The sequence below is a fragment of the Talpa europaea genome (assembly GCF_964194135.1).
Source record: "Talpa europaea genome assembly, chromosome: 14".
Classification (NCBI taxonomy): Eukaryota; Metazoa; Chordata; class Mammalia; order Eulipotyphla; family Talpidae; genus Talpa; species Talpa europaea.
The window spans coordinates 86,649,486-86,664,229 of record NC_140082.1 but is presented as its reverse complement, the minus strand read 5'-3'; the positions used below and the strand labels follow the sequence as shown (position 1 = coordinate 86,664,229).

Here is a 14,744-nt window from a genome sequence, read left to right as displayed (position 1 = left end):
TTAAACATTGATAGTCAAAAGGCTAGTGAGTTCAGGGTGGGCAAATGTGCTTTAAGAATTGAATTGTCCTTAATATCCATATTGCATTTATAGTGTTTTGAGTGGCCTCTGAGCTCATTTGCCTAAGCTTTGGTTTTCCATAGTGTCTAGGACTTGGTTACCAAGCCATGTTTGTACTAGGCAGTCAAACAGCTGTGTAAATCTTTTCTTCTTTTATATATATAAAGTAAGACATTCTCTATGGGGCACAAGACTTATCAGCAAGAGGAGTAGTTAGCCATTTTGCTTAATTTGGGGAAGGAAAAGAGCTGTTCATTTGTCTGGTTATAAACTTTCTTTGGCCTGGTGCTGTTGTACAGCATTAGGTTGAACATGCTCTTCTGTGAGTCTCAGATGACATGAATGGACATGCACCACTTTCAGTGGCATGCCAGCTAAATGCTGTGGCATTTTTATTTGATTTTGTAGATGTGCAATATCCAGTGTTATTGCCACCTAACATGTGGCTTTTAAAACTTATATTAATTAAAAGTAAGTAAATTGAAAACTTCTCTTCCTTATTGATATCAGCATGGTTCAGGTGCTCAGCATTCACAGGACTCATGGCTGCTATATTGGACTTTGCAGATACACACCATTTCTATTGTCACAAAGTTTATTTGGACTGTGCTCTACTGAAAGTCATACTGAGAAAAACAGTTCTGCTGAGTTCGATACACATTCATTTATTTCAAAGTAGAAGAATGAGCAGCACCAAATGAGTGCTTAGGGTTCTTTCTATCTGGAACTGAATAATGCTGTATTGACCAGGTTGTTGAACCAGGAGGCAGTGCTGTCCCTAAGAACTGTGAATTAAAGTCTGTAATCATTTCTCCCCTCATACACTGAAGGCAAGTAGCGGGTCTGAGAGTGGGAGCCCAAAAAGAAGAGGCCAGAGGCAGCTGAAAAAACAGTAAGTCTTTCATGGGGAAACAACATAAACTAGTAGTTTGAAACATGCCAGCATTTTTGGGCGTGACTTTACTGTGTCTTTTGTCCAGTCCGGTTCTGGTGCCTACATCTTCCTCCTTTGGGGTACTGTTCACCCAAGATGCCTGTTTGCACTGGTGGAGGTGCTCCACATGCACCTGGGCTCATTCTTGGGGCAGACTCCAGCTTCTTCCTGTGGGTCAGCCCTAGCCCAGTGATTTTTTTTTTTTTTAAACGCACACAAATAGCCAATATGTAGGAATTTGGCATTCTGTTCTAGTTAAAGGAAGAAATTCAGATTATTCATTTTGTCATTTGTGCTGGCATGGCAAAATTATATTGGTTGTACGCCATTTTAGTATGAAATTTCGCATTGTTGATTCCATATAGTTTTAATATTATAGTTCATAAGCCAGAAAATTTTAATTCTTGGGCTTATTACTTATAATGTAGATCACATGTTCATTTAAAAAAAAAATTCCACTTAATGTAAAAAAACACCAAAATAAGGTGTCCCCCCCCCCCCCGCTAGAATTACTAAAAATCATTTCTTGGGGGTGGGGTGGGTACAGATCCCTTTGATGTTTGAGTTCTGAAGCTCATCTTTTCAGAAAATGTAGATATTATTGAAAACTTTGCACATAAAATCTGGGGATTCTCATGGTAAACAATTGTCCATGGCCCCGATTAAGAATTCTAGCTATATCATCTATGTTCTAAAATATTAGTAATCTAATAAGGCAAAATAATTTGAGTTTTTCAAACCCATTTCCAAAATAGAGTAATATTTCATCTGCTGACCTAGCAGTGTTATTTGAAGCAATGGTAGGAAAATCGAGTATTTGCTGTTATCCTGCTGAAAGATACAGGCCAGTGTTTATTAGTTAGAGCTGGAGAAATAGTGGATGTAAGCAAGCCTGTACTTCTTGGCATCTTAGAAGGCAATTATTCTACCCCAGTCCCTCAGCCTGCTGGGAGACTCTTCTTAGCTCACTGTTCTTGTGGCCTCTCGAGGGCCTTTGGGAAGCCCAAGCCTGTGCTCTTTGCTCCACCATCTGACTAAATTCTTCTGGTCTCTTAACTGCGTCTGAATGGTACTTTGTTTGAACACCTCAACTTCCTTTTTAATGGGTGCACATTTAGGTGTGCAGAAGCCGTTGTGTAACACATCAGACTTAAGCTCTTGACTGGCTCCTACATGATTTCCCTCTCCTGTCTGTCCTAGGAGCTCTCTGAACTTGGCAACTTGGAGGCCTTTCTGGACCTTTCTTTCCCCCTTTTAGTTCCTTGTAGCCTGGGGTGCGTCTACTTCAGTGCCACTTCCCTCCCTTAGCTCCTTCTCCTCATGCTTGTGCGTTTGGGTACAGGGCTCATCTCGCTTCCCACCCATCTATAGTCTGGGCAGCTGTGAGTACTGTGCTGTGTAGTGAGCGCCTCTTCTCCTGGGTCAGTTGAACGAGTCGGATTAACTGGAGGAGGTGCTGTGGCTGCTAAGACTAGTTGCAAGGCATAACACTAAGGGGTCTGCATGTGTGTTTGTGTGTGTATGTGTGGGCACAGGCATTTAGGAGTTGAGAATGACTCATTCTGAAGGGAGTAAAAAACTTGAGATATTAACACTGGAGATGCTTTTTGAAACCCTGCAGTGTTTTAAGATTTTTAGGGATTTTAAAAAGGAACTATTTAAAAAACCTTTTTTTTTGGGGGGGAGTAATAAATTTCAAATTAAGAAAGTTATAAGCATAAAAGTAGTATAAATGCCTGGATATTTTCCCCATATTTCCCCATATTTACTGGTCATCAGTTTTGCCCTGTTTGACTTAGCATTGCATATATTTTTATACGCACACATAATATTTTTTCTCAACCATTTAATACAAGATTAACACACTTGGCCCTTTATCCCTAAATTCTTAAATGTTCATTTCTTAAGAAATGAGTCATACAAACAAAATGAGTCATACAAACAAAATTTAACCAACTCAGATAACCCTCATTACACCCTAACTCATATAATACCTATTATTGTTACCCAAATTTGTGAGATATACAGGGTTTCTGCTTACTTGGTAAGATTTTAGTAGTGCTGACAGTCTTTCCATCATTGTTCCAGAACCATTTCTCCCAACTGGAATTTTAAAAAGTATTTTAAGCCATAATCACTTGAAGTTTTTCTCTTGGGATCATAGCAATGTCTTCTGTTCTTGCCTTGAGTTCTGTGCCAGGGTCTTGAGTGGGAACAAACTCTCGCCCCTGTGACACAATGAGTGAGAACCCTGTTAACCCTAGATTTTACCTTTTCCTTTGGAATTTGTCCCAGGGGAGCATTGTCCCTGGGAAAATCTCCTGAAAGTCAGGGAAGTTAAAGCAGCTGCTGTCCTTTCCCACTCATCTGCCTTCTAAAGTGGAGGAGAAAGGAATTCCTTTCTGCGGTCTCTGACAGTTGTTTTACATAGCAGCCTCAGTGACTGGTGGCCAGGGTTTAGGCTTGTTTTATTTTATTTATTTATTTTTTGTGGGCCCCTCGCCGGCGGCCAGGGGATCGAACCGGTGCTGCAGAGGTTGTGGGCAGCCTCGCAACCCAGTGCTCAACCGCTGTGCCACCACGGGAGGCCATAGGCTTGTTTTATTTTAAATGGCTTTTGTTCATTCCCTTTTTTACAGTTGTTTAGATTTGATTTGTTTCACAGGAGTTTGGTCCCACCAGTCCCCTTTTCTCAGTAAGGGGAGAAAACTATACCCAGGTAAAATGCATTTTGACCAAATCTTGGTATATTTCTCTCCAGTTTCCAAAATTTTGGCAAAAATCCCATTGATTAGGGGAATTCCACTGAGGTACTTTTAGAGCTGGATCTGGAAATTCAAGTCTTTAACATGAAGAATTTAAATGTTATATTTTAAAATTCCTTCACTATAGACTTAGCAATGTGTGACTTAGGAAGTCTTCCTTATAAAATTTGCATTTTATAGGAAACCAGTAATCTAGATGGACAGTTGTTCCCCTTGTTGAAGTGCCCTATTCATCGGCAGGATTGAAAATAATTTTTTTGTAACTGATCACTAGTTTCACCTCACTCCTTGTATACAAAGTAACTTAGTAGTATTGATCCTGAGTTTTTTTTCTTTTCTTGAAAATCAAAGTTAAAACAATCCAGCCAGTTTTAAAATACACATACATAAAACTCATTGAGGGCTTTTGAGCCTCCAGTGTTAAGATCCTCTCTTAGTGTGTGAACTGGATTCACTTTCAACCGATCTTTGATCTTCTGTGGGAATGGTTGGGAGCAGGGGCTGAGGGCTTGACATGTGGCCAGACTACCTGTTTTCAACGGGCTTTGGTTTCCTTCGCAAGGAAGAGGTCTTTAGACCAATTGCTTTGCTGATTTTTTAAAAATACTTTCTTATCAGAAGATTCTGATAAGAATCTTAAGCAAGTCCTGCTTGTCCAGTAAATTTATAACTCTGCAGTTTAACTGGAAAATTTTAACTCTCAATATCCTTTCTCTCTTCACCACCATTTTAGTCTCCCAAACTTGTGGAAGTGGATCTCATTAACTGCTTTGATTTAGAGTCTCAGTTCCTGGTATTGTTTTTAAATTACTACGGAGACTTTTCTGTGGACCTTTCTCACCTGAGCTGCTCTCCTTCAGGTCTTAATTGCTCATGTGTCTTCAAACCCATTTCCTGTGACAGCCCTTATCTCCACTTTGTAGGATTCCCTTCTTTAGGGTAAACTGTTTTGGACTTGGACGATTACACACTCATGGGCCAACCTCCCAGTAGTGCATCTTCTTTCTTGGCGATCATCTTCTATTCCTTGAGTTCTTTAGCACACATTATTGTTCTGGGCTCTAAGGAAGCAGAATGACACAAGTGACCAGAGCGTAGGTAGATAGAAGGAGGCCTTTGTTTTAAAGTGAGACTGAAGCTCTCAGGACATCAGTCAGGCCTTTCTGTCCTGACCAGTTGGTTTCCCAAAACATCCCACTTCCCTGATGGTAGCATCTTTGGCTGTTTCTTTATTTAACAAAGGCACAACTCCATCTGCCTTTTGTGCTAAACTCTGTTACAAAGGTGAACAAGTGACCTTGCCCACAGGGAGTGTCCTGCTATTAATGAAATGGATGTGTGGCGGATTTGAGTAGTCTACAGAAAAGTGCTCCACTGCCTTTTCATGGAAGACTTGGAATATTTTTCCCTAGTCTCCATAAACAAGGTAGGCCCTTCTTGAAGGGTCTCAGGAGTCTTCAGATTAGCTGCTTTTCTTGCAGGAGGCTTCTGCTGTTACTTGGACCTGTTCTCCCATGTAGAACATTGATTTGGTTTTGCCACTCTGCAGCAGTTGTCTTTGTCATGGCCTCCTTTCCTGTACATGGTGCCAGTGGCACAGTGGCAATTGTTTGTTTACTGAGCTCTCCAGGCACATTCCTTTCAGTTTTTTCCCCCTGGATAATAAATACCCAGTAGCTATTATATGTTCCTTCCTTCTTTGCTACAAGGGAGAAATGAGCAAGGTTTCTGTGATTCCTTGTTTGGTCTTCAAGTAAATTTCAAAACCTGGGGTAGTAGGACACCACTTGGTTATGGCTCTGTCAAGCCTTCTAAGATCTCAAGGAGGAAGGGATACATACTATATCTAATAATTATTTAAAATTATGTTGTTAGTTTAATAGATTATTTAGTAGCTGCTAGGTTTATCATTAAAAAATAATTTTAGAGTGTATTTCCACAAATACTTTCTAAAGATGTTAAAATAGTATAGTGGTTCTCAAAGAAGTCTCTAACCAGTATCAGCATCATCTGTGAATTTGTTAAAATTCTAATTTTTAGGCCTCATCTTAGATCTTCTGATCTAGAATCTATATTTGAACAAGCCCTTTAAGTGCTTCTGATCTGTGCTGGAATTTGAGATCCACTTGCATAACCTTTGGCATTATCTTATCATTAATATTAGTAAATCAAAATAGAATGTGAGTAATTTTTTGCGCAACAGATAGTTTAAAAATGCATCCTTAGTTTACATTTTCATTTAGCTTTGTTACCAGAGATAAATTTGGAATAGAACACAACTGAAGTTTGAAAGAGTTAGAATAACTCTCTTTCAGCATAATATTTAAAATAGGCATGTTCTGTCTTTTGGATAGTCAGTTCAAAATCAGTTTTGTCAGATTCTTCAAGCTCAACAATTGTGAAGAATTCCTTTAGAAAAAAATCATTTTACTTTGCTTTTGATCACAGAGAAAAATGGAAACGGGAACCTTCAGAAGATGAACAAGAACAAGGTAGCAGTGCAGAGAGTGAGCCAGAGCAAAAAAGAGTGAAAGCCAGAAGACCCGTCCCCAGAAGGTACATGTTTGCTTGAATGTATGAGGAGGGAGATGCATTGCTGGCGGCAGCGGTGGGGAGACTACATTGCTGGGATCCTATGTATTGTGAGTCAGGGTTTTGAATGTCTGGTTCACTTCTTGCCAGCCTGCTTCATCGGCAAGTTATTAGATAACTGGGCTGGCTATTTATATTGGTTGTGATTGTTTACAGGGTATGTATCTCTGAGAGTGAATCTTAACTTTCTTACTCCAGGGTGGACTAGTTACTAGGAACAGTCTGTCTTCCATTTTTAATAAAAGCTCCCATGTGTTTGGCAGGTGTTCAGGTTTTTGTTAGGAGACCTGATTCTTAAGTTTAAAATACTGTTTGGAAGTATACTTTACTTTATTACATTGTTAATATAGTCTACATAATGTTAAGCAGAGGATGTGACTGTAGAGAAACAGAGAGCAGGTGAATTTGATGGTATGTGATTACACAGAGGGCAATACAAAGTACTGGTGATGGGGAAAGGAAGGCAGGAGACAGAGAAGCCCCAGGAAATTGGACTTCCTTGTAGTTTTAATCTGAATGGTCTTTGGAAGCTATTGCTTTTGGGCCAAAATCCACGTATCACTTTTATGTAGCCTGCAACCTAAGAATAACTTATAAATGAACACGTATAATATATAATAGGATGATAGGGAATAGTAAGTTTGAAACTCCATTAAGTGAAATCTCCCTTCAGAAAGAATTCTTTTCTTCTCATCAGTAGGTAAGTATCACTAAAATTATACTCAATGACTATTTTGAACTTTGTCAAATAATTTATAAAATTTTGTTTTCACTTGTATGTAAATACCAACATAGTAGTCTCAATTTTGCCTTTTGTCTGGCAAAATATTTATGTTCTGGCCATTTAGAGAAAACATTTGCCTCTCCCTGGCTTAGGACAGTGTACTTACTCCCTGTACCACTTCCCCCTCAACACCCTCCCCCCTCCCAAAGAAAGGGAAATCCATCAACTGAGTTCTGTCTCCTTTTGTCTGAGTTTAAGCTCTCGGGACTGGAATGCCACTTGAGTTCTTTCTTCTTAGATTTTATCCCTCATTTATTGAAACCCTGGGTAGTATTGGTGATGGTGGCTGAGAGAGACAGAGAGTGGGATGTTGAGTTTCCATCTCCCTCTTTGTCCTTTCCTCTTTTGTCCGTCTTTTTATCCCTGATACAGTATTTGGGGAGTTCCTGATGAGAACCCTAGACTAGCCTGCCAGTCCTGGCTGTGTCTGGGAGTTGCCATTGGGCCTCACTTCAGACTTTCCATGGCTCTGTGACTGGTCATGGTCTCAGTGGTCTTCCAGGTGTAGTGTGTGCGCATATGAGGAAATCTGTATGGTTAACTCTTGGTCTTTATTCACTTTATAGAGATGGTAGCATTCCATGCAGCTTACTTTGTATTTTTCTTTTATTGGGAATTTTTCCATATCATACAGTCCCTTTTTCTTTTCCTTTTTATGGCCACATAGTATTTATTAAAATAGTTCCTTGTTGGTGAACATTTAGAGTATTTCTAATCTTTTATTATTGCAAATAATGTTACAGTGAATTATGCCTGTATATGTAAGATCAATCCCAGTAGTAAAATTGTTATATTTGTAAGTTAGATATTTCCACATTGCCTGGCAACAAGGTGCCATTAGTGACACACCCCTTGTATAATTTTATATCAGGTGATCCAGAGGAATAAATAGAACCTTTGCCTCAAAACCTATTGTATCTTCTATAAAAGATTGAGGGCTGTGGGCATTAGACTCATTTTCATGTTGCAAATGCAGGTTTTTAATGAATTATAATCTCAAGGAATGGGACCCAGGAATGTATATTTCTAATATTCACTTGGTGAATCCCATGCATGTATGTATGTACATATATACCCTTGCTTTGAGAAATTCTGTCATAGAGATTTGAAATACACATCAAATGATGGAGTAAAAACTTTGTCTTTTTTTCACTTCCCTTTTTAGAACAGTGCCCAAATCTCGTGTTAAAAAGCAACCTAAGACTCAGCGTGGAAAGAGGAAAAAGCAAGATTCCTCTGATGATGATGATGAAGATGATGAGGCCCCCAAAAGGCAGACTCGTCGCAGGGCAGCTAAAAATGTTAGGTAGGTTATGCCGCAGAGGTTTTCACTAGTCTGAGGGCAATTGTAGTTGGCTAGAACATGATTTCTGTTAAGTTGAGGGGCATACATTTCATAGGCAGAGGTAATGTCTTTATGTTGTATTCTGAAATCTGAGTAGTGTTCTTTCTTTTTTTTCCCTAAGATTTTATTTTTGTATAGAAGAACTGGGGTGTAGGCTAGAGGTGCAAGGGGTAAGGTACTGGCAGGCGAGATAGGAGAGGTCTGCTGTGTCATATGTGGGTTATCTCCCTGGCAAGGGATTGAACTCAGGCCACCACAGTGGGCCATCATAGTGATAGTGCTGAGATTTAACCCCTAGGCCACCAGGGAAGCCCTGATTAGTATTCTTACATGAAGAGTGGTTGGCCAATAGGAATCTAGAGGAAATGGTGACAGCTCATTTCAAACCTTCATTCCTGTCAAGAAAAGTGCTTCAAGCTATGTGCTATTGAGCTGGCCTAGTGATGATACCTCCAGGTCTTTCATCACTTTAGGAAAGATGTTTGAATTATATTCTCACTTTTGAATTGCTTTTTGAATCAAGACAGATTCTTCTAGGTTCAGCTTATGTAATGGTATTTGAGTATAATAATTTTCTCAAGCTTGCTAATAGATATGAAGCGTAATAGAAATTGAAATAAAAGAATAGGTACATGCCAATATTAGTATTTTATTTTCTGTGAATCAAAGGGCACTTAATTTTCTTTTGGAGGACATATAGATTTCTTTTAGTCTACTTAGAGGAGGTGAAATGGATCTTAGTCCTGTCCAGTGACTAATTCTCTAATTCTGAGAAAGAGAGCTTACTGCTTTTTCTTCTTACACTTGTACTGCATCTGGGATGGTTTTTCTCAAGCCATTTGTTGTTAATATGTGATGGAAGCTTACATTTTCAAATTTTAATATCAGGGAGTAGGTTTATTAAAGTTCTTAACAATTAACACTTAAATTTCATATTCTTGTTATTGGGTGATAAAATACAGGGTTGAAACATTTAATCTTAGAAATACTGCTTCTCTTTTACCTATTGAAATGGTAGCATTTTCCCCCATTCATTGTGAGTCTTCCAGTTATTCCTTTGTTTACGTAAAAATGATCTCATTAAAAAAAGAAACAACAAAAACACAGACTATTTTTGTAGTTTCCTAATGCTTGCTTACACAAATTGCTGTGAATATAGTCCTTTTTTATTTCCAAAACATGAGATAACCCTCCTGCAGCAGGAAAAAAAGATCTTGATCTGTAAAATAGCATGTTGGAGCCAGATAGGTGCAGTTCCTTATTCTGATGGTGTTAGGTTATTTCTTTTTAGTTCTGAAAAGGCATTTTCTTATTTGTTGAACTTTATTCTTCATGCAGTTACAAAGAGGATGATGACTTTGAGACTGACTCAGATGACCTCATTGAAATGACTGGAGAAGGGGTTGATGAACAACAGGATAACAGTGAGACTATTGAGAAGGTCTTAGACTCAAGGCTGGGGAAGAAAGGAGGTATGTGTTTTTGGAAGCTAATCTTTTTTATGTCTGCTTAGGAAACTTTATTTCAACTCTGAAATGATGAATTTCACTCCATGTCCTGTATTTATTGTGAAAGAGAAAGTTTTCTGATGCAGTCTTCTTCATTAGCTGTGGATCCAGGGATATATCCAGTATATATATCTTTGAGCTTTTTAAATCTCAAAGTTAATGAAAATGTGTTAATATTTTTAAAAGCACCTGTGTAGTAGAGATTTCCTCTTATTCGTATTCAGTTAGTTGCTTCCGAATATTCTTGTGAAAAGTATCACACTGGTTAAATACATATTTGATTGATAGTGAAAATTTTTTAACATCCAAGTTGAGATAATTTGTATCTCAATTTCTCTAAATAATCTTTCCATATAGGTTACTATATTAAATATCAAAACAATATTCAGTTCCTTTTTCTTTGTCTTTTTTCCCCATTCAACTTCACATGAGATTAAAAAGAATTAACAGGGGCCTCCCCTGGTGGCGCAGCGGTTGAGCGGTGGGTTGCGAGGCTCCCCTCGGCCTCTGCCGCGCCGGTTCGATCCCCGGCTGCTCCCCGGCCACCGGAGGAGGGTCCCACATGGCGCGCAGACCTCTCCTGCCGCCCGCTGCTCCCCTCAGCAGTGTACTTTGGTCCTTCTGCCTGCTCTGCTCCCTGCTCTGGCTCTGGTGAATTCTCTCACCCTCCCGCGCTTCTGACTGTACCCAGTGCTTGTATAAACAAACAAACAAACAAATAAATAAATAAAATACGTGCCTCTTAAAAAAAAAAAGAATTAACAAAACTTTGGGTGAATGGGTGAGGAGGGGAGAGAGGTGATTTTCTTACCTTAGTCTTAATATTCCTGGGTTGATAGATTTGTTTTCTGAGTTAGACCTAAACAAAAGGATGTTGTTATTCCATTTTATTGTGTTTGGGCACAAGAGTTTCTTTCAATTTCACCTGCAAATTTTGGAGTATGTTTAAACTTGTGAAATTTGGATTTGCATTTTTATAATACTTGCAATTATGATCTTGTTCATCCTGTATTGTCTGAATTTCTGCTTATTTCACATCAGAGTGTTTTGATGTTTCATTCAAAAAGACTCTTTAACTCTTTTAACTTACTTGGGAAACTTTTTAGAGTCTGGTTATTTTGCTTTTCAAAGTTTAACTGAATCCCTTTGCAGCCACTGGAGCTTCCACTACTGTGTATGCGATTGAAGCTAATGGCGACCCGAGTGGTGACTTTGACACTGAAAAGGATGAAGGTGAAGTCCAGTACCTCATCAAGTGGAAGGGCTGGTCTTACATCCATAGCACATGGGAGAGTGAAGAATCCTTACAGCAGCAGAAAGTGAAGGGCCTGAAAAAGCTAGAGAACTTCAAGAAGAAAGAAGATGAAATCAAGCAATGGTAAATATTCTGTCATAGGTTAAAGAAATGTATATGCAACCTGAGGAAAGGGAAGGTTTTTAAATAATTCCTGGAGAACACAGCTATCTAGGATCTCAAATTGCTCCTTGATCACTGAACCTGGAGCCATCTGCCATTCCATTTCATTAAACTGTGGTTGATGATATTTGGCCACCAAATTTGTAGTTTAATAATAACAACTAGCATGTGAAGCATTATTATCTTTTTTATATTGGATCTCTTTACTGATTGTACTGTGAGACTGTGAGATTTGTACCCTTGTACAAAATTTCATGAGTGTGAAGAATGAGGTACAAGAGCAACTCTGCAAATGGACCCAGGATTTGAATTTTGGTAGCTTGTGTCCAGAACCCAAGGTCTTAAGCACCCTGCTATTTTCCAGTGTCTATGCTGGGGTCATTTAGATCTCAGGTATTAATATCCTCGAGCTCTGGTTATGAGTCACTAAAAACTTATCTTGGTTTGCAGTCTTCAGAAATGATGTGGCAAAACATAACTTCTGAAACTGACAACCAATGGGGTTTTGAGTGTACTTACACCTTTGAATGTGTTAGTTTGTATATGAAATATGTGCAAATCTAAGGGAACGAGTAAGAGGTGTCAGATTCAACCTTAAAGGAAAACGTGCTAGTTAATGTGAGCAGGTTGTTTGTTGTGTTTTAGAAATAGGGACAGGTAGCTTCTAATTCCAGTTTTTACTACTAAGCAAAATGTGCTGCCTCAGTAAATCATGTATTGATCAGAACCAAAAATGTGTATCCCTAAGATAGATTGTAAAGCAATTAGAAATTGTTAGGCGTGTGAGTTTATCACATGAACTTAACACATAAATAGTTATTTTTCATTTCTTTATAAGTAGGCCACATAGCAGAGAACTGCCGCTGTGTCCCTTGACTATAAGGTTCTCAGTGTTTTCTAATAGTGTACGTGTTTTGTAAACTCTCTAATTGCTGGTAAAAGATTACCAAAGGGGCAGGTGGGGGAAAGACTGATTCCTTTACTATCTTTGGCTTTGCTTCAACATATGTGTATAAATTCCCAAATGTAATCAGTATGTGCTCATTCTTTCTGTCTTCTCTCCAGGTTAGGGAAAGTTTCTCCTGAAGATGTGGAGTATTTTAGCTGCCAACAGGAGCTGGCCTCAGAGTTGAACAAACAGTATCAGATAGTAGAGAGAGTGATAGGTAAGTATATGGAGGTCTGTCAGGGTTTGAGCTCCAGGAATAATGTAAATAAAATAATGCAAAAATGGGTTTACTTTTTGAGAATAAATGCCTAGATTTATTTTGAGGGAAAAACTAACAAGATTTGCTGGTAACCATGGATGTGGGGGATAAGATAAAGGTGTCACAGATGATGCCAAGATTTTTGACCTGAGCCAATGGGAGACTAGATCCACCATTTATTAAAATGGAAAGATCAAGAGAAGGGCTAATATTTGGAGTGGAAATCAAGAACTTAGTTTGATTGGCCTCCCTGATGGCGTAAAGTGTTAAACATAGCACTGTGAAGCTATCCGCAGCCTCTGCAGCGCAAATTTGATATCCGGCTGGCCAGGGAGTGGCCCACATGGCACAGTAGACCTCTCCTATCTTGCCTGCTGCTCCCCTTAGCAGTGTATTTCAGTCAGTCTGCCTGTTCTATTCTCCACTGTCTCTGGTGAATCCTCTCACCGCCCCCCCCCGCCACGCCCACTTCTGGCCTATACCCCAGTTCTTGTATGCATACATAAATAAATCTTCAAAAACAAACAAAAAAAAAAGAACTCAGTTTGATCTTTTTAAGTTTGATGTTCTTGTCAGGTATCTAAGTAGAGAGGTTTGTGAAGGCTGTGATATGTGAGCCTGTAGTTAGAACTCTTAGACTGGGCTGGATACTTAAATTTGGGAAAGTTATCAGTATTTAGGTAGTATTTAAAGCCTCAGATTTCATGAGATCATCAGAAGTAGAGTATACATGCTGAGAATAGGAAGTCTGAAAGAATTCCAGCTTTTGGAACCAGCAAAGGAGGCTGAGAATGAAGAGCCAATGAGACTGAAGGCAGTGTGTGTGCTGGAGCCGTGTGATCACAGGGCTCAGATTAGGAAATGCTGCCGGTCAGGTAGTGAGGACTGAGGCTTGACCCTTGAATTTACAGGCCTGATTGGGGTGGGTTCTAGAGAGAATGGGAAGGGTTGCTTCTAAAGTGTGATCTGCAAAGCATCAGAACAGAGAGGCTTGTGACAGCTGGAGAGGGCAGTGAGATGTAAGAGAGTAGAGCATTTATGTATGCTTGTTCATGGAACCAAAAATATCACTGTTTACAGTGATCATTTTTCTCTTCTTTTGTGTTTGTTTAGCTGTGAAGACAAGTAAATCTGCATTGGGTCAGACAGATTTCCCAGGTAAGCAAGAGATCTTGTTTATAAGTATGATTTAGCATGTAAGAACAGTCCCTGTTTTGCAGTGATGAGTTTTGCCATGTGCTGTGTCACTGGTTGTGTGTCAAGCAGACTGTCATTCCCCTCCTCTAATTGACAGTTGCTGATCTATACATTTTTCCATGTGAAATAGCTCATAGTCGGAAGCCAGCACCTTCGAATGAACCGGAGTATCTATGCAAATGGATGGGGCTGCCCTATTCAGAGTGCAGCTGGGAGGATGAAGCCCTGATTGGGAAGAAATTCCAGAGCTGCATCGATAGCTTCCATAGTCGGAACAACTCTAAAACCATTCCCACAAGAGAATGCAAGGTGGGTGACGGCCACAGGGTTTTGGTTTTTCAGGGGAAAGATGTATTGATTCAAAGGGCTGGTCACACAGATAATAGGAGGAGAAAATTTTTTTTTTTTTTAAAGATTTATTTATTTATTATTTATACAAGCACTGGGTACAGTCAGAAGCGCGGGAGGGTGAGAGAATTCACCAGAGCGGGGAGCAGAGCAGGCAGAAGGACCGAAGTACACTGCTGAGGGGAGCAGCGGGCGGCAGGAGAGGTCTGCACGCCATGTGGGACCCTCCTCTGGTGGCCGGGGAGCAGCCGGGTATCGAACCGGCGCTGCAGAGGCTGCGGGCAGCTTCGCAACCCAGCGCTCAACCGCTGCGCCACCAGGGAGGCCCAGGAGGAGAAAATTTTATACAAAGAAATGTAATTCCCATTTGAAGGGAAAGATGACTTAACCTTGACATCCAAGAAGAGGAATGAAAACAAAGGTGATGAGAGATACTGCTCTGTTAACTTCTTTAAATCTTAACGACTGACAGATAATCTCTAGGGGAGATTGTGGATACTTGAAAGGATTTAAGCATTTTAAAGAAGTAATGGGGAAAGGGAGCATCTCTGGATTCTACCTTAGAAATTAAATACATAGCCTTTTT

At 39.6% G+C, this 14,744-nt stretch overlaps 1 protein-coding gene across 1 annotated transcript in view; it reads left to right on the top strand.

Moving 5' to 3' along the window:
- The window catches only part of CHD2 (chromodomain helicase DNA binding protein 2), a gene marked incomplete at both ends in the record, with an annotated part of 96,990 nt that overhangs the window by 18,554 nt on the left and 63,692 nt on the right, over positions 1-14,744 (top strand). The window contains 8 exons of the mRNA XM_084253509.1: positions 891-952; positions 6,208-6,315; positions 8,301-8,441; positions 9,819-9,952; positions 11,141-11,366; positions 12,471-12,571; positions 13,727-13,771; positions 13,941-14,119. Coding sequence (XP_084109635.1) covers positions 891-952; positions 6,208-6,315; positions 8,301-8,441; positions 9,819-9,952; positions 11,141-11,366; positions 12,471-12,571; positions 13,727-13,771; positions 13,941-14,119 — 996 coding nt within the window. The remainder of the gene's footprint in view (positions 1-890; positions 953-6,207; positions 6,316-8,300; positions 8,442-9,818; positions 9,953-11,140; positions 11,367-12,470; positions 12,572-13,726; positions 13,772-13,940; positions 14,120-14,744) is intronic.